Here is a 19,687-nt window from a genome sequence, read left to right as displayed (position 1 = left end):
AAATTTTATCCTCAGCAAAACGGGGGTACTCTGTAGAGAGAAGTAGCTCGTTATTTCGCTAAGGCGAGCCGCAGTTCTCTTTGAACCTGTGGTTGTGGAACACTCTCAACAACTAACAGCAGTAGTTTTTCTGCTTCTCCCTCGCCAAAAGTTGATCGCACATAATCTACAAACGCCTGACCGCTCATCTCGTGGTTTCCAAGTGCCTTAGCTGCCTGTTTAAATTCGCACACAATTTGAGCGTTAAAATTTGAGAGAGAGTTCACACGCTCCAAGATTTGTCGGTTAGCTTTTTTTCGAGAAAGGCGCCCTGCAACGGCAGGGTCACTGGCTTGCCCGCCAACTTTTTCAGTGTTTGCGAAGCTCAGTTGCTCTCGATCCACTAGCGAAAGATTTGCAAGTACATTATGAGTATTTTAATCAAGACAGCGTTGTCGTACCTAACTCACCATTTTTAGGCCGTTCGGCCTCTTCCTCTTTTCCCAAGCCCAAAAAATAATTTTGACGCGCTTTCCTCTCGTTCATGTCCTCACCGTCAACTGAGGCACCAAGAATGCCGCCAGCAACGCATAGCGCTTCACGTTTTTCAGTACTCTTTATTGAGCGTACAAAGAGCTTCAAAATCCATTGCGCAAATTCTGTTTCGTACTCGTTCTGCAAAAACTCCACGAATGGTTTCGCAGCTGCAACGGGGTCATTTTCCTTGCGAAAAGCACGAGCGCATTTTCTAAACCGCTTCAGCTGATGCGGTCCACCGCGCAAAGTGAGTTCTTCTTCGATCTCAATCCTGTACATCTTTCTTCGTGAGCTGTGGTTGTCTCCATTGTCCAAAGCACTAACCAAAGATGCACGGTCAACTGAGCTTGAAGAGCTGCGTTGTATTCCTCGAGAAGACAAGAAACTTCCCATACTGGGCGAAAGCAATCCACTGCAATCCATGTACTGCTTGGCATCAATAAAATCAGCCAGTACTTTACAGCTTCCACATTTCGAAAAGTCTGTGGCGTCCGGAAAGAGCATTACCCGCTGCATGTAAAAATCGAGCTCGGCACGGCGTTTTTCAAGAAAAGTTGACGTCTGATCCTGATGAAAGAAGGCACGTACGCGATGGCCAGGAGCAAAGGCTACGGTGACCATCATTTTAGAAAATGGTGACTTTCGGACGGCGCGCATCTGGTTGTCAAAGGCCTGAAATTCCTCGTAAGTTTTCCACAGGCTCCACTGCACCGCGTCTGCAGGGTTGTCATTGTTTCCCCACGCTTTGTTCAGGCGGCAAAACAATTCAAACTGCAGCAGATGATGTTATATTTAGGCAGTTAGCGCTTGCGATTTCAAGCAGCACATGCAAACTCATTTAGCATACCACAGCAGGTTCTCCGCTCGTCTGCGTGGCATTGCGTACATGAAGCTTGAGAGGTGGCACGCGCAGTAAAAAATCAGGCGGTGTCATAGCGGTGAAAGTCAAGGTAGACGGTGTTTCTGACACCGTGACACGCGGCAGGGGAGTCACACTATGGGAAGGTAAGGCGCGAAGGTATACCGAACGAGGTGGCGATACCCGACTGATTTGGTTCGGCTCTTGAAATAATTGGGTTTTATCGTATTCGGAAGCAAGAGTCAGAACCGCTTTTTTACAGTGTTGGTACTGCATTAAGATTGTGATGGGATCCTTTATTAACAAATCTCAAGCACGTACCTTTTTACCGCAACAGTGTCACCATAGGGCGAAGAATTTAGGCTGGGAGAGCGAGCCAGTCCCTCGATCACCGGATATTGATTGACGCGACACTGGCTATTAATAGCAATACCATGCTCTAGCTCGTCGCAGCGTTTTCTTTGAAAATGCTTTGATAAAATCAGCACAATGATACAAGCATACAAGACATGCGGTATTGAGCTCGTGTCACACTTCCGTTGCACTATAAAATGGACTTTCCATATACGGTATAAAAAAAATTTCAATCGTCTATTTGAATGTCAAGTCAGAACATTTCAATTAATATTTTAATTGGACAGTGTTTGCATGTGGTATGCTTATGATGATATCTCACGATTTATCATTTCAAACTCTATAAAGTTTCAGTCGTGATTTTTAACCAAGTCAGATTTACATCTGACCTCGTCACATTGCCAAAAAATACATACTTTAACTATCCTTCAGACAATTAAACTGTAATGCTCTGTTGAAAATCCCTCAGCAGCTAAAAAGGTTCATTAGCCAAAGCCTTGTCTGCAAGTTTAGCATACTCACAACCTTTCAATAGCGCGAAATTTTAAAAACTGCATCGCTAGAAAGTCTTTTCTTTTCTTTGAGAGTTTTGTAAATGCTGCCAAAATGGACATGTGTGTGTAGTTATTGTTATCTTAGCTCGCGCAACGACAACCAAAACTCGTTGTAATTTGATTTCATATCGCTCGTTTTCGACCGGATTCGAGAAGCTTTTCTGTAATGCTAAAAAAGACTAACTTCAGAAACCAAACATTTGAAGACTTTTCTGAGGCCTTGACAAAATGCAATATCTATGTAATAATTTCAAAATTTGGGTGGTGTTAATAAACACCAAGATAATTGCGCAGTGGCAACAAAGTCTTGTTACCAACTATTATAGTATCAGTTATCGCAGCAATATACGTCCAGACAGACTTTTAAGGAACGCTGCTTTCACAATTACTGGAAAACTTAAGCGGATGTGAATTTGGTCACGGCCTTCGTGCCTTCGGACACGGCGTGCTTGGCGAGCTCACCCGGCAGCATGAGTCGCACAGCTGTCTGAATCTCGCGGCTCGAAAGTGTTGACTTCTTGTTGTAGCGCGACAGCTTTCCAGCCTCTGAGGCGATACGCTCGAATATGTCGTTTATGAATGAGTTCATGATCGACATTCCGCGCTTACTAATACCCGTGTCGGGGTGAACTTGACGTAGCACTTTGTAGATGTAAGTAGAGTATGATTCGACACGCTTTTTTCCCTTGTTTTTACCCTTGCCGGTCGAAGCAACTGTCTTTGCTGCCTTTTTTGAAGGAGTCTTGGCCATAGTTAGTGTAAATGCTTGGTGAATTGAGTTATGATTGTCCATAGGCGGCCTATCCGTCGCATACTGTACTCACGAAACTAGTTGATACGACTCGCATTAACATTTATGATTGGCGGAGCTGCTTTTGACAATACTGATTGGATGTTAATTTTTATTTGTGCTTTTAATTGGAATAGCGATAGGTACAGGCCACGTTTCACATTTCAAACCACTATAGCGATAGTCAAATGCAAATATAACCATTGTACTTAGATATTCTACGCACTTCACCACTTCCTACTTACTCCCATTGATTTTTGATGGTAGGAAAGCATTGTGAGGATGCTGAGAGGATGCTAAACTCGTAATTGTCAGCTTAGCTCGATTAACTTGCGGACACGCCTTTAAACTCGCTAATCTTCATCCGGAAGCGATTAATGTGCACATTCCACTGTCTTCCTACATGATTTTCCTACATGAAGCCAGATCCTTTAATATTCTGCTTCAAAATAATATCTTTGCAGGCATTAAACACAACTTGGACATTTTGCGAATCAGTAGCACACGTCACGTGGTGATAAACCTCCTTCTCAGGCTGGCGATTTGTTTCCATAAACTTTCCTAGAAAGTACTGGACACCCAAGTCATAATCGCCAATGCCACCGGGAAAATCCTTGAAGACGTCTACAGTCTTGGGATCCACTTTCTTGATTTTGTCCTGAAACAGGTCCTTTTTATTCAAAAATAAAATCATCGCAGAGTTCGAAAAGAACTTGTTGTTTATAATCTCGTCAAATAAGGTGATTGCCTCAATCATACGATTCGTTGAAGCGTCCTCGTACAAAGATTGATCGTACTCACTTAGCGCAGCAACAAATATCACTGCAGTCACGTCCTCAAAGCAGTGAATCCATTTTTTTCGCTCATTGCGCTGTCCACCAACATCGTACATCACAAATGTAGCACCATCAATCTGATACCTTTCTTCGACAATACCGGATGTACGCACACGAGCGTAAAGCATATCCTGCTGTGTTGCTGCATAATCATCTCGCATGATACGATCGAGGTCATTAAAGTAGTACTTAACCGACTCGATGATTTGAAATTCGGCTCGACGGTTCCAGGTGGCAACAATTCCAGGATCCATCCACAAGTTTTTTATTTTCTGACCTATCACAGGGTTAACTTCTGCCTCATCACTCAGCGTGCGTATATCCTCAAAATCCTGTACGCACGCCACTTCGCCTTTCAATTTCATTTCGTTGCACTGCTCAATCAACATCTTCATGGATGTCACTACATTATTGTAGATTATCGGCGTACAGTGTCGCTTCTCATCTTCAGTTAAAGCTGCGCCAAACAAAATCTACAACGAAATAATGTGTAAGTCTGTTTGCAATAGTGTTACCCGTACAATAATAAGCGAACCTTCATCTGTTTAAACACCGTGCTCTTGCCTGACTCTCCTGCACCAAGCAGCAGCAATTTCACCTTCTCTTGCTCAACACGGTGAGCTTCCTCATTCTTAGCTTCAATATCGCGTGACTTAACCATTGCTTCTCGATCATTTTCGCTCAACTTGGAAGCACAAAGTCCCATGTTAACTCTAAATCACTGTCGAAGACTATCTAAAAGCTGCTCGAGCAACGATGGGGGCAAGGCGTAAACGAGCACGGATTAGCGGCTCTTTTTCTGATGCGCGTGGGGTTTCTACTATCGGAGTGAGAGGTTGCACAAGTTTTCCAAAAATGGCAGTATACCTATAAATGAAACCCACATGCTCTTCACTGCTTCCTCTTTCACGGAAATAACCCTCGTCTTCGCTACAACTTGCCTCTATTAATATGGTTTCAGCACTTCATCTAATTGGCTTAAACATTAGCTCTGGGCATCAAAAGACTTGAGGCTGAGGCTGAGGAAGCTCACAGGGTTGAGACCGGTCCATGATTAGGTTCTAGAGCTTGTCCGACGTCCTGGGATTAAACCGACGTATTAAGAGTTTATACCAGTTTGCAAAAAGTGTGAGGTGCAAAAAAGACATATGTCCTTTTTTGTTCAGTGCACAGCCATAAACGCTTGTATTTGGCGCTGTTTCGAACGATATTCGCTGCTTTGCCGTAGAACGTGAGAATGATATAAGACTTATTACTACCCCCAATAGCTCAGTGATAGAGCATTCGCGTAGTAAGGGGAAGGTCGGTAGATCATTTTGTCTAGGAGTATATTTTACGTAGTCATGACGTGATGGGCTGTACTTCACTGCTCACTGAATTTGCAATCCGACAATTCGCTTCTGGCAAATTGATGATATGTCAATGTTAACGCCTCCAAGCGGGGTAAGTACCCAATAACACTGTAGCTCTTCGGTAAATTAACGAAGACCAAAAGTATTTGGTGTACTGGCACACAAGGTGCGATAACTTTGGGATTGATCTCCGAAAAGGCAACTGTGAAGAATGGGTCGACGGTATTTCTAGCACTCTTTAGGGAACATTTGCTACAGTTTAATCGCTTTCTTCAAGTCCTGATACGTGAATAACGTGTCTACCACCACTTCACTGTGCTACCTCATATAGAGAATGTAGAAGTCTCCTGCTAGCTCTATCTCGGTATATGGTGCTGTGAATTCTCGCCAAACGAAACGCAAAGCTATTTCGTGCTCGCCTCAAACAAAGAGGCCTTACTAAACGCTAATCTATCCGAAGGTGCTGCCAATTGTTACGCATCGTCTGCAGCGGGGCTGCCGCTGCAAAATGCTTGAGGAAACATACTTTAGGTCACCGACCTTCCTTCTTTACAAGAACCAAGTATGAGTTAGCGGATCGCAATCCGCTTAATCCAAAAGTGATTTTGCCTTCCCAGAGCTAATCGATCCTTCGGTTTAAATTCCAAACTGATTATTTTTATCCTAATGTTAAAAGTTTAGATTTTCCTACATATACTAAATATATATAGTAAAGTCTAAATACATGCATAACTACTGGCTACCTAGCCCCGTACCGTATTCTTGTTTGAATGTGTGGTCACATCATGCACATCTCGTGTGACACACACAAACCTCCTCTGTTATTAGGGTTCGTGTAAGCCCGTTACATCGTCGAAAACTTTTAAGCATTCGTTTGAAGCCCATGTTTTTATTTAAAAGATTGCGTTGGTAAGCGATGTTCTAGCAAATTCTTAAACCGCCGAACATCAACGACTGTGCCGGCTCGACCAAGGCAACAGCAAACCAGATTGCCAGTGTAACAGGATCACACAGGATGGTGTGATCACACAAATGGAGTGGGTCGCACAATATGTGTGATCACACAAATGGAGTGGGTCGCACAATATGTGTGATCATACATGGTGTGAGTTACGCAAGATGGTGCGACCACATAATGGTGTTGCTATAGTTAAACAAAAAGGCAGTACGTGGCTGGAACAGCCAGTAGTTATATATATATTCAGGTTTTACTATAGTAATAGGAAAATCTATAGATTTTGATATAGGCGGCTTTGCCTCAAATTAAACCGAGAAAAGCACTTTCATTTTTAAACGGAAGAGTTAATTAGCCTGGGGTTAAGGTTGTAGTTAGTCTTGGAGCAAGTAGATTGCGATCCGCTACACTCGTCCTACTTCTAAGCTTAGAAGGTCACCGAGCTTAGCTAAGATTCATCTAAGCGAAAGAGCTACGGCAACCCCGCTGCACTTGGAATTCTTGTAGTCAACCTACACCTGAGTCATTACGACTGACCCTCTCTAAGGATGTAGTTCTATTAGCACTAGGGCATGCAAGACATAATTAAAACTGATGTCTCTGCTTGATCCTGAGGGCGTGAAACTCCTCGCTTCGCAGGGAGCTGAAGTATTCTGCGCGTACCTAGAAGCGTTTTCGAGCTATGAAAATGTTCTGCTTGAGCAGAAAATGTCGGTGTCGACATCGTCAATGACGCCACCGTCAACAACGGATGACTCCTCCCGACCCAGGTCACTCATGGAGAGCGTCGAAGGCAAGGAGGGAGAAAATCTCCTGTTCTGGGTGAGAGAGGCCGAGATGGCTATGGCATAAACCATGCTCCAGACCGAGCAATAGCGCGTGGCGCTAGCTATTTCCAAGCTCGGTGGTCGAGCGCGAGAATGGGTTCTGACAGGCGGCACTTCGGTTGATGCAGAACAGGGCTGAAGCTGCAGCTCTTATAAGTGTTCACGCCGCCGAATCAGGTATATCGCGTGCGATTGCGTTTCCTTGCCGTCCGATAGGGCAATAAGGAATCGGTTGGCTTTGACCAAGTCTTATGTACTCTCATTGCCGGTATGACAGCCGATCCACTTCCCAAGGCGGACAGTAACCGTCTTTATGGGGGGCCACCGCGTTGGCGTGGTCAGAATGGAAGTCTTCCGTGTGCTTCCGTCTTCATTTGAAGAAGCAGTTGATTGGCATTGAATACGAAAATCAACTCGAAGTCGGTACGACTTGGTTGGAATGCACACCCTGGTAGCTCGTCGAGAGTGCCTGAGCCGATGAATCTCGGCTGTGCTGAGGTCGAGGAGGCAGACCTACGAGCTGCAGAGCAGCGTGTGAACACCCGACGGAGCTTTATCTGTAGAGACACCCGTCACCTTCGGTTTGGTTGTCCCTGGCGCAGGACGCGTCAAGGTTCATCGAACCGACGTCCCGTTTCTAACCAGTCTGGTTTGTCGTAGGGAAACGACAACACTAAGTAGGCGCGGGGTGTCCTACTGGGGAAGAACTGAGTTCTGTTGAGCCTTAAAGACTTAGAGTCCAGCAGAGCCTAGCCCCAAAGAGCTCCGAGCTCTTGAATGTGGAACGCGTATGCAAGCCGGGCTTGCTGGTCGTGGAAGCGACCGTGCAGGGCTATGAGAAGCCATGGAAAATCCTGATCGACTCTTGGGCGTCGGGCAATTATACTCTTCGATCCACGGCGGAAAGAAGTCAGTTGTATGCTGAGGCGCTAAGCGCGGTTGATTTACATCGTAACTGTTCGCTTTGCGATGGGGACAAATCTCACGGTGCCGAGGGTCCCTGTGAACCTCGATATTTTACAAATCACAGGATACCCCTTGTGAGGACAGCTTGAAATAATAATAAGCGCTATGTTCTGGTGGTCCATCTAGTCTCAAAAAGATAGGCACTTGTAGGCACATGTGTCAAACATCAAACTCACCCAGCATAAGGTGACGCCTTGGATTAACTTGCGGTTTAAAAACAATGCTGGCAGCCCATAACACCGGTATTGCAGTATTTTGGACAGTTCGGACAGGATAGTGTTGTCAGCGAACTGCCACCGGTGAGGATAAGCCAATTCTTGACCAAGACGTTTGCTTTCATGGCTTGCCGGTGGCCATTGAGATCCGCGCTTCGCAGCGAGATGGTCTGGAAGACTTTGCTTAAAGCTTGGCGCCAGATTAAACATGTCCACGGCTGACCTTTCCGTTGCGCGTTTGTGTGTGCGAGCTGCACAAGCGAGAAGCTTTGTCTGCGCAAGGTTAATTTGTTCATCTTTACGAATTTTGGCGAACAGCAAATATTTTTTGAAAAAAACAATGAGCAAAATAATTAGTGATATTAATAATCGAGCGAGAAGCCTTTATGGTGGCATAAGTGCGTTCGCATCAATATCTACAGTGCATTCGTTCACACAAGTCTTCGTACAAGATAGCGGTGCTCATAAAGCCAGCCAAGATGTCTTCTAAAGCTTATTTATCTATGTCAAGACTCTAATGTAAATTAAGAACTCCAGCAAAGTTTGTATCAGCACACCAATCGACGGTCCCACCTTCCGCACTCGTGCCGGCAGTGAACACCATAATAGCATGATCAATGGAATCTCCGTCAGTATGAAAAGCTCCGAGTGGTAATTGGAATCCACAAATGAGCTAGGAATCCACAAATTAGCTATGATTTGCTATTCGACGTGACAGCAATTGATCTTCCCCTGCGGAATGATGCCACCAAGGCCGAAACAAAACGATTGATCATGCGTTTTAAGCCCATGGCCACCCAATTCAACAGCGCACTAAAAGTATTTAGGGGTGAAAGCTCACAACTCGTGCGCCAACTCGATTGGTCTTATCAACTACTCCAGCGGACATGGATTTTGAGGTGACGAAAAACCTCGAGACTTCTCTGAGATAGGTTATTAACAATCTTGATGGGTAGCAAGTGAAAGTCAACACCTGTTTGCGGATTAAAGCGGCTATATAGTATCATTCCGACTTCTTTTGTCTGCCGTATGAAAAGCATGTGAATCACTTTGGTGTATGTGCCCACAACGGAATTGTAACTAGCTGCGACATTATTTCGAACTCTTAAAAGATCCTACTGTACTATTTTTTGGATTATTTTTTATGAGTTTTGTATATTTAGAAAAACATGTAAGTCCAGAGACGAAAAAGTACCCGAATGCATGGAAGAAGAGCGAAATTTATGATCCAATACAGCGTTTAAAGCATCCGTACAGACCCGTGGCGCGACATGTCTGCTGACTCACCCGTGAAATTAAGCTGGATAATTGGAACGAATTGAGGTACCACTTGATCGATCGAAATGATTTGATCCTGATCCATGGAAGCCATAAATCGTAAAAAGAACAGCGGTTACATACTCCGGTCCGGATCTATAATGTATATCTCAAGTTTATCTTTTGACAGGCGAGTGGCAATAAAGGTGAGCTGCTACTTAATGTTGCGTGTTTTGAGAGCTTGTCTCGCAGAGTAAATACGCAGTATTGAAATCGCAGCCTCTTAAAGGCAGTCCAGCTTTTATTTGGACTAGAACAGCGTACTGGCATGCTGTTTGTTAATCGCGTGTTGACAACAACCTGTGTTACTCCATAGTCCAATTTGATGTGTCAACAGCGGGACCTTACACAAATGTAATGCAAACGGGAACCTTCAGGTGGCACGCATAAGAGATGACTGTTTTTTGCATATCTTTTTTACAGTTTTCTACTGAAACAACATCTTCAATTTGGATACTTGGCTCTGGTCGAAGATTGCTTCTATTGGTGCTCGTGTGATATCTAAAATTCTTGCCTCGTCAAGGAAGAACGCCTGTGCGGCTCGCCTGTACTCGATGGATAAAGTGGTCTCCAGCACACCACAATCATCCGTGCATAGACACATGGGATAAACACCGAGCTGTTGCTCCTGGCCTCGCGCATTCGCGAGCAGCTTGCCGTGCGGGTGCGAAGTGAAGTCACACACGCACAAGTTTGATGTCTCATACTTTCCATTTGATAAGCATGTGCAGTCTTTGGTGCTGCGGTATCTTGCCAGCGTGTGCGCATTGGAGGTCAGACAGACTTCGATGGGAATTCGCAGCGCCAGCATTTTGGCGTAGAGGGGCTCTGATAGACAACAGGCGTGACCGAGTCGATCCGGCCGAAATGAGAGAATACGATTCGACTCTTCAACATCAAAATGCTCAGCAAAGTGAACGGCGATCTTAAGACCACCGGCTCGTGCACGTTCTAGGACTTTCTCAAAGCGATAAAATTCGGACTCTGGACGCTCTGAATTACCACTGAAATCGATACCCACTATAAATGGACACTTTTGCTCGTTCTTGCGCTTGAGCGCCATGCTCACGGTATTTTCAGCCAACTCAAGCGATTGGTTCCGGTTAATGCTCAGCAGCAATCGCACATCAATGTTCAGATCTTGTCGTGCTTGACACTCCTCAAGGGCTGCCACAACTTCATCCACATACTCTTCACGGCTGGCACTATCTCTCGGTAGTGTACGCGGTGTGGAACGCAACTCCAAATATTTGACGTTCTCTGCAGAAAAATCCTCTACTGTTTCAACAACAATTCGGCGAAGTGCACATCGACTAGTGACGACTTGGTGGATCAACTCAAACATTTCGAAGCATTCACTCAGACCGCGTTTCTTCGGAAGACACAAAGATTTTGTTCCGTTGCGGTCTGCCTCCTTTTTCAACAAATCTTCCAGGGTCTTTGGTCGAATGGACCCATGGATGTGTGCATGAAGCTCCACCTTGGGTAAGACCTTACAATACGCTGCAATCTTGTCGTCAACCGTTCCTACCTTGTCCATCGTACAGTTTAGTGTGCACATGGTGTGGTATCAAGAGTTTTAATTTTTAATTCACCAGTCTCTACAGTCTCTAAATACCAAGAGCACAATAACAGCACTCAAGTCCTCTTACTGTCTCTCCATGATTGACCACTTTGTTATATTTTCTAAGACTGGCACGGTGCTATGGTCACGCACGCTGTGCAAACTGAGCGGTGATCCTGTGGACAGTCTAATCAGCCGCGTCTTAATGGAAGATCGTGCTGGCGAAAAGAAGTATATCGAAGATGCATACTCCATGCAGTGGGTGTTTGAAAACAAGCTCGACCTGGTCTTTGTAGTAGTTTACCAGAAAATTCTTCAACTTTTGTACATTGAGGAGCTACTAGAACTCGTCAAGAAAGATTTCATTGCGATGTTCCCGCAACAAATTGCTAGAAAGACACCCGTGACATATGAAGCAAAGTTTACGAAGATTCTTAAAGCAACGGAGCTCAAATTTACGAACAAACTAATGCACAAGGGTCCACGCGCTTTCAATTCATCCAAAAAAGTGAAGGTCAAAGGTGTGACATCCAGCACGACGGGCAAAACGGCGTGTTCATCGCGTTCAACGACGACTTTAGAGGTGCGATATATATATATTCTTTCGGCAGTATGAATACTGGCTAAAGTTACGTGGTATTCTCCGATTGTGAATAAGTAGAGTAGTGAAGATGGATATGATAGCATCACGTCCGATGGGAAGAGTAAGAGCCTGGAGGAGCTGGAGAATGAAGCCGCTTTAAGTTCGAAGATACGCACCATGCGCACAGGACCGCGTTATACGAGAAAGGAGAAGGCCTTGAAGGAGCCCAAGAAAAGCAACAAGAAAATGACGATATGGGAAGACACCAAGGTTTCAACGAAGGAAGCTAAAGCGCTAGATCGCTCGAGAACGGTAACTATTTATATGTTGCGATTAAACGATGTTGCTGACTGATACAGGCATAAAATTGTAATTAGATTACAGCCGAAGAGGAGGAAGCGCAGCTTCGCGAAAAGCGTGACGCTTATATCGGAGTACGTTGACTGATTTCGCGGTTATTGCTGTATAAATCACAGTATTATATCCTTGTCTATGTAGGAGATGGATACCAGCGATTTTAAAGAAGTTTCCGAGACTGATGATGAGTCGATAAGCTCTTCTGGAGCAGAATCTGACTCAAGCCAGGGCGGCTGGAGCTTTTCAAAAACCCGTCTGGGTGATTTTCTGAATACAGTGACTGGTAACAAGATTCTCGAGCGAGAAGATTTGAAGTCAGTAATCACTCCGATGCATCAAATGGTTGGTTTGAAACTTTCTAAACGATTGTCACATTCTTACGCCTGTATATCTACCTTTTTGTAGTTGATTACCAAGAATGTGGCTTCGGAAGTTGCCGACGAACTGTGCGAGTCGGTCATCGCTACTGTAGTCGGCCAAAAACTTGAAAGCTTCACGCGCATCTCTACTGTCGTGCGCAAAGCTTTGGAGGCCGCTTTGCTGCGTATATTGACGCCAAAAAAGTCAACTGACGTTTTGCGAGAGATCTTGCAGGCTAGATCGGAAGGCAGGGCTTATAGCATTGTGTTCGTGGGCGTGAATGGTGTCGGAAAGTCCACCAGCTTGTCTAAGGTGTGCTACTATCTTAAGTCGAAGGGAATTAAGGTCATGATTGCCGCCTGCGATACGTTTCGATCAGGTGCTGTCGAGCAATTAAATCAGCACGCCAAGGTTTTAGATGTGAAGCTGTTTCAAAGGGGCTATGCAAAAGACCCCGCCTCCGTGGCGAAGGAGGCTGTGAAGTACGGCACGGAAAATGGATATGATTGCGTGCTAATTGATACGGCTGGTCGTATGCAAAATAATGAGCCTTTAATGCGTGCACTGGCAAAGCTTGTTTCAAAAAATGAGCCCGACCTAGTTCTTTTTGTCGGAGAGGCATTGGTGGGTAATGATGGCATTGACCAGCTTTCGATGTTCGATCGGGTACGTACTCTGGTATTTTGCTCCTCAATTCGGGTGGTGTCCTGACCAAAAGTTGTTTTATTTTACTTAAAGGCTCTTGCCGACTATTCCGACCGCCGTGAGCCGCACCGTATTGACGGCATTGTTATCACGAAATTTGACACGATTGATGACAAAGGTGCGTTATAGCTAGTGAGGAAACGTCAATTTTCGTGCGTCAGTGACGTTTCTTGCATTTATGTAGTTGGTGCCGCAGTATCGATGGTGTACAAAACTGGCCAGCCAATCATGTTTGTTGGCACAGGCCAAAAGTATACGCATCTGAAGAAGCTGAACGTGCGCACAGTACTTCGTCATCTCCTTCAGTAAGATTTTGTAAAGCTTTGCACGACATGCCGGAATTATCTACAACTGCACCATTTTATATCACCTACTAGTGATGCTTGATTTTTCAATGTATCATCTAAACACTTAAACAATAGATGATCAACACAATTTCTGTCGAAATCGTCATTGCTTGACTTCCGGTCCATCAGGATGCTGTGAAGCAACTCGCCCCACTCGTTAGCACTTTTGGTCACTACAATGGCCAGATCAAAGTATGCTAAGATACAGTATTGGATGGTAAGCAAAGTCGTGATTGAATAGACTGCAATTCCAGCCAACAAATACACAAAAAGCAGCAAGTCCGTACAACCACTGCCCTGGAATCCACTCCACTCTCTACACCTTTCCATGCCTGCTCTTCTGTTTGTACTCGCACTGAATTTCCGCTCCAATTCATTGACTCAGCCCGCGCCAAAAGTGTGGCCTATGCAAACGACTCGCTTGCAAGGATAGAGAGGTGTTCTCTGATGAGAGCGGTCTCAGTGACTTTTGAGTCCCGGCCAGAAACTTTGCCCTCACCCAGTGTTACAAAGCGTACCTGGTCACCAAGCAGAAGGCGCTCACTGCGATCAGCCATCCTGCTCTCAAACTCTGTGCCCTTTTCCATCGGCGGGAAGCGACATCCCGCCGTGTTAACCACAACGGCGTTCAGCTCGTTACCGACAAACTATGCCTGGATCAAGGAGCCCGGTGCTAGTAGGACAAGGGTGTCGCCGAGCCTTGTCCCAATCACGTCGTGATAACAGTTTCAGAACACCGGCAGTTGCTTGCTGCGCTGTTGTGAACTATACACAAATGTCTATACGTGTGACCCTTCTGCTCACACCCGGAGCAATACCAGCGCGAGAAACTTACTAAGGACGTACTTATTCAATTAACAGGTCATTACTCATAAGGAGTACCATCTGCGCCTGGAACAGCAGTGTTGTGGAAACCCTGACGCTAAATGACGGATGCACCCTGATACTAGTAGCTAGCAAATCTACTGCTGGCATTGGACAAGAAAACACGCCGTTTCGCCCGTCTTGAAGCTACATCTTCCGCGAAGCGGACGTTTATCTGGAGCGTTGCCTCTGCTTACTGTCACAAGATTTTATTGCACGATGCAAACGTCAAGGTGACAACTAATAACTTCAAGTGTCGGCAGTTAAAATCCTCGACCATCTTCATGAGACAGCCGTATCAACGACCGACAATAAGTCTTATACACTCCAATATATGTCACTTACGAGTGGAAAACGAATTGCGATGGGTAGCCCTGCCTGCTCCTGAAATGGGACAAGGACAAAAAATTGGGCCAGATAGTAAGCGGCCACGGCACCAGAGCAGTCTTGCCGAAATTGAACCTCGAACTTATTCGACCGATGAATATACTTCTGCAAGATACTGCTAACAGTCATAACGTACACACTGGTATACTAAATTTTCTGCATGAAAGCGGGATACCCCTTGATCGTCGAGCAAAACTGGCGAAGGTTGACCCTTTCGCGGATGAATCTCGTGAATTCTCATAAATGTGACGGTACGTCGGCTCTCTTAGGATTTCACGGCGCACACCTGAGGCTGAGATGATCCAGCTTTCTCTTTAAGAACCTAAAGCAATTAAAAAAACGCATCGTCACTTTGGTGCAAAAGTTAAATCCGCCAAAGGAAAAGGTAGATACACTGCTTCGTCTGCAACAGAGTGATTTACATCCGACTATCTTGTGAGAGCGTGATCGTGGTATTGCCTCAATTGGTATTGCTGCATTCACTTCAGGGTACCCAGAGTATTCCTCAATCAACGTTTCACTACGATCAGGGATGATCTGTCGTTTTGAATTTATAATCATCAAATGTTGCACGTAAAGGCAAATAAATTGCAGCTCTTACCTTTCCCCGCTCAAAATGTTTGTGTGTGTTTTGCCTGACTTTAAAAAGATGTGTTGCTTTTCTTAGCCTCGGCTCACAGTCATTGCGCCGCGCATCTTGCGTGACACTTAGTCGCCTCCAGATTAAATCACTGGTATTGCTACGGCGTATAGTCGGGATATTACCAGTGCCGTAGCTCTTTGCGCAGAGGAAGCTAATCTAAGGTCACCTACCATACGTTCTTTCCAAGAACCAGTACTAATGTAGCGGATCGCAATCCGCTACTTCTAAGTACTAAAGCCTTACCAAGGCAAACGAACACCTCTGTTTAAATACGAAACTGCATCTAATTGTTTTCGTTGCGGCAGAGCCACCAATATCTAAAACATTAGAATTAATATGGTACTACTTATTTAATGTAGCAAACCTAATTAAATACTACTATGCATTACAACTGGCAATCCTGCCAAACCACTCTGTGATTACGCTAACTGTGTAATAAACACCTATTACGATCGCACAATCTTGTGCGACCCGCCCCTTTCTTACAAAGGTACGTGTAAACCCGTTACATTCTTCACAATTAAAATTGTGGATTCACATTTCACGATCGCCTCATACGACGCTCGCGTGTTTGATACACGTTCACATTCACAAAAACTACTCAAACCTACTCCGCTTTATGAGCATTGTGTCTACGACATCGCAAAACACCTAGCCTAGCTGGTAGCGAGGGCGCCTGCGGGCAACCTTCTTCTTCTTCTGCACAGGGTGCATCTTCGGACAGTACGTCCGCGGCACATCCCATGCCCTCGGCAACTGGGCGCAACACACCGCGCCCACCCCGGGCGACGTATTTCCCCGTTGGGTAGTTGGAGGAAGTCAACTACGAGTCGGACAATCCTTTCCAGTATCGAGCTCACAGAGCTTTTCGCTGATCAAGCTCAGCTTCTGTAGTGGCCGGAGGCGCGACTACGTAGACGCCTAACGATCGAGTGATCGCGTCTTTCGTTTCAGTAGCGGGATCCGCCGAGCGAAAGCCGCATTCCACACGAGGGTCCAAGACCGAACGTGGATACGAGCACAAGAGAACCGCCCTGTGAGCAGCCTCCAATTGCAGCTCCTGTGTCTCGTCGAGGCGATTGGTAATAATACCACTTCCCCCGGAAGCCGAGACGTAGAGGAACGGACATGGTGTCCGCAGGGTTTGAGCTGGGCTCACGATGCGCCGTTGGCGCACTTCTTTTTTTCGCCATCCTTGTTGGTACCCCAAAAGATCCCAATGGATCGATACTGCGCTCCCTTTGAGCTCAAAAAGAAGGTGCTCCTGTTTCCGCAATGCGGACCATCCCTGTGGTGCTCACCCCCAGTGAATACACTGCAGATGACGATGAGCTCATTGAGCGATGGGTGCAGCGGTGCCAGAAAATTTCTTCGCTGTCTTCCTTACACCGAAGCCACAAGAAAGTTGACGTGCGTGTTGAGCGCCATCTTAGATTTGAGTTTGCCGAACTCAAGGCCCAAACGCCAACTTCCTGCGTATTGTTGCCATGCGACATATGGAACAATCCATCACGCTTTCGCGAACGCTGTGGTATCTCACAAGGATGAGTCTACGACCACAGCAGCTCAGGGTCATAGCTTGAGCTCATCTCATGACCCTCCGACTTTTCGGACTACAGCCGAGAACCGCGGGGCGCAAGACGACGCGAAGCGTCATGATCCCTCTGATCAGAAGCGTCTACGACGCCTGGGTAGTCTTGCCGAAGGGGCACCTCAGACTCCGACGATCATTCGGAGTTTGGGTATCCCCGCCACTTCACAACGTTGGGCTAAACTCCGTCGACAACGTCGACCCACAAGGCGTTCCACGTAGTAGTGGACGCCACCATTCTCATCGATAAGAATCGGCGGCGGACGATGACGATTTGGTCGATCGGCGTCCGGTGACTCGCAATGCTCTTCGAGCGTTGGAGGACAAGGTCCGTACTCTGCCGAGCATCTCTCCAAAGCCGACTACCGCTTTGCGGAAGACCTAGAGAGTCTGGAGCACTTTGTGCACCGACTGCCTCTGCGTTACGTTGAGTATAACTGCGCTCTGTCGGAGCGGCTCCTAGCCGCTGAGCAGACGAATACGTCACTTCGTGCGACGGCGGAGCGCTTTGAGCCGAAACGGAAATTGATGTACTTTGTGCTCAAAACCAGTTGCTGGTTCAACTTCTGCGTGGCTTAACATCTTTGGACGCCGCGCCGGCGCCAACACTTGCGCCGGATCCCGGTACGGTTTAAGCAAGCTCACATAAAACACCAAGTGGATGCGCATCGTTCTCGTGGACGGAGTTTCGTCTTAAAGACAGCGCAAGCTACATGTGTAGGAAGGCTCATATCATTCAATAAGACCAGGTCTCCGACTTCAATTTTTAACATTTCTTCTTCCTTTACCGTATGCATTTTCCTTGTGCATGTAGCCATCGCATCGCGAACGTGCCTTAAACTAAGTAGACAGGAAGTCTCTGACTTCCTTACGCACGGTGAGGGGACTGACATCAGCTTGCCGTTCGGCTATTCGTTCATCACCGAGCCCTGAGCCTTGGGATGACAGCGTTAGCGGGACGCGAGGATTAAGAAGTCCGTTCATATAGAACTGTGTTTAGCCGGTAGATGAATGCACTGTATTGTTCAGAGCAAACGCTACGAGTGGTAACATGGCGCTTCAGCGCTATGGCGTCTTAGCGCAGACGCTGCGAAGAGCGTCTTCAACAACGGGATTCACGCGCGTAGTCTGACCATCGGTCTGCGGTGGTTCGATGTTGACATAGTCAACTTGGTACTTAGCACCCTGAAGAGTGCAGACCAAAAGTTTGAACTGAAGCGTGGGTCTCCTTCAGAGATAATTGACTCCGGAAGCCCATATTGTCGAAAGATACGATCGACAAACAGCGTCGCTGTACCCACACCGTCGATGGTTTCCGGCACTGCCGCAAGATGAGCCATCTTGCTCAAACGGTCCACAAAGACCACTAGACCCGTGTTGCCTGCTAAGTCCTTCGGCAGGCCAACTGGCACGTCTCACACGTGCGCACATATGTGCTAGTCCACTTGTACAGCTTGGGCCACCAATAGTGGCTACACACAGAGCTAAAGGTCTTCTTAAACGCGCCGATAAATTATTGCCCGAGTTTCAAAACTCTTGCTACTGAGAGCCTGTAGCAGCGCTACACGCATACCCCCCCCCGGGTATTGGGCGCGGATCGTCATCGTCGTGACCTGAGCAAGCTCATGGTCCGGTCTGCGTGACAACGCATCAGCCAAAAATTTCTGCTTTTCTAGCTTATACGTCACCTCGAAGTTATACTCTGCGAAGAATGAAGGCCACCTGGCGATCCTCTGCGAGAGGTGAGGCGAATGAGTCGCTGTGCGTAAGGATGAAAAATCTGTGTATATCACGAACGGCTTTGAGCCAAGCAGGTCCATCCTGAATTTGACAAGTGCCTACTTCATTGCAAGTAATACCTTGTCGTGAAATGGGTTGCTCTTCTTCACAGCCTCAAACTGGCGAGATTCAAATGCGATCACCCGAATTCACCCCCGGCGTCTGCTTGCAGCAGTGCACAGCCGATAGCAAAGTCCGAAGCGTCACAGTCGACTCTAAAAGGACAATTGGGGTCTGGCAACTCCAATATCGGCTCATAAAGGAGGCTGTCTTTGATCCTTTCAAGAGCCTCCCGATGCTCGGTGTCCCAACACCATTCCGTATCCTTCTTTAGGAGGTCCGACAATGGCCGTGCCACTTCCTCATAATTTGCGCTATACTTGTGCAAGTATTTTGGGAGGCCAAACCACATGCGCAAGTCCCTTTCGTTCTTTAGAACCGGCCAGTTCACATTTGCCTTGGCCTTAGCGGGATTCGCTCGAAGGCCTAGCTTCCCACTGAAACACCTTAAAAAGGATATTTCTATCGCACCGAACTATACACTTATCGGCATCATAGTACAGCTTATTAGTGTGCATGCACTCACCGCTCTCAAATGGACAATGTTGTTTTGCCCATCTATCTCTCCGTGTCCCGCACGACTGTGAACGAAGGTGTCGTCAAAGTATGTCTGTGCATACGCCCGATGGAGCCTAAACAATTCCGACACAAGACGATTAAATGCTGCTGGTGCAATTGACAGCCCTTAGAGCATCAACAGCCACTCCCAGAGCATACTGCTCAGAATACTCACCGCTGTCAGCAAAATATTACTCGCTCTCATGAGTAATTAGTAAAAACCATCGACCAAGTCGAGTGCGCTGTACATTGTACAACCAACCATATTGTTCTTAGAAATCACTCTCTCTAGAAATCACCGTTTGTGCCACAATGGTGGTAGCGGGTAGCTTATTGTAAGCGTGAGCG

The 19,687-nt window shown here is 46.4% G+C and overlaps 6 protein-coding genes across 6 annotated transcripts; 1 reads left to right on the top strand and 5 right to left on the bottom strand.

The window, feature by feature from the left end:
• Positions 1–50: 50 nt before the first annotated feature.
• On the bottom strand, positions 51–1,450 carry PHALS_07829 (hypothetical protein L917_10870; the record flags this gene model as incomplete). Its single annotated transcript, XM_024721366.1, has 3 exons — positions 51–382; positions 441–1,287; positions 1,364–1,450. The coding sequence occupies 3 exons, from the start codon at positions 1,448–1,450 to the stop codon at positions 51–53; spliced, it is 1,266 nt and encodes a 421-aa protein (XP_024586472.1).
• A 145-nt stretch (positions 1,451–1,595) lies between these two features.
• Positions 1,596–1,939, bottom strand: PHALS_07828 (uncharacterized protein; the record flags this gene model as incomplete). The annotated part of the gene is made up of 3 exons (XM_024721365.1): positions 1,596–1,626; positions 1,697–1,845; positions 1,910–1,939. 3 exons carry the CDS (start codon positions 1,937–1,939, stop codon positions 1,596–1,598), a joined length of 210 nt encoding a protein of 69 aa, XP_024586471.1.
• Positions 1,940–2,680: 741 nt separating this feature from the next.
• Positions 2,681–3,034, bottom strand: PHALS_07827 (histone h2b; the record flags this gene model as incomplete). Its single annotated transcript, XM_024721364.1, has 2 exons — positions 2,681–2,925; positions 2,980–3,034. 2 exons carry the CDS (start codon positions 3,032–3,034, stop codon positions 2,681–2,683), a joined length of 300 nt encoding a protein of 99 aa, XP_024586470.1.
• A 451-nt stretch (positions 3,035–3,485) lies between these two features.
• Positions 3,486–4,615, bottom strand: PHALS_07826 (g-protein alpha subunit 1; the record flags this gene model as incomplete). The annotated part of the gene is made up of 2 exons (XM_024721363.1): positions 3,486–4,382; positions 4,445–4,615. The coding sequence occupies 2 exons, from the start codon at positions 4,613–4,615 to the stop codon at positions 3,486–3,488; spliced, it is 1,068 nt and encodes a 355-aa protein (XP_024586469.1).
• Positions 4,616–9,968: 5,353 nt separating this feature from the next.
• PHALS_07825 (adenosine deaminase-like) lies at positions 9,969–11,081 on the bottom strand (the record flags this gene model as incomplete). Its single annotated transcript, XM_024721362.1, has 1 exon — positions 9,969–11,081. One exon carries the CDS (start codon positions 11,079–11,081, stop codon positions 9,969–9,971), a length of 1,113 nt encoding a protein of 370 aa, XP_024586468.1.
• A 121-nt stretch (positions 11,082–11,202) lies between these two features.
• On the top strand, positions 11,203–13,419 carry PHALS_07824 (signal recognition particle receptor subunit alpha; the record flags this gene model as incomplete). Its single annotated transcript, XM_024721361.1, has 7 exons — positions 11,203–11,688; positions 11,767–12,000; positions 12,066–12,122; positions 12,187–12,387; positions 12,451–13,071; positions 13,144–13,228; positions 13,295–13,419. The coding sequence occupies 7 exons, from the start codon at positions 11,203–11,205 to the stop codon at positions 13,417–13,419; spliced, it is 1,809 nt and encodes a 602-aa protein (XP_024586467.1).
• Between the last annotated feature and the right edge of the window lie 6,268 nt (positions 13,420–19,687).

Source organism: Plasmopara halstedii (assembly GCF_900000015.1).
Source record: "Plasmopara halstedii genome assembly, contig: Scaffold_3120, whole genome shotgun sequence".
Lineage (NCBI taxonomy): Eukaryota > Oomycota > Peronosporomycetes > Peronosporales > Peronosporaceae > Plasmopara > Plasmopara halstedii.
Note: the sequence above shows the minus strand (reverse complement) of the source record. Positions and strands in the feature narration are given on the sequence as shown.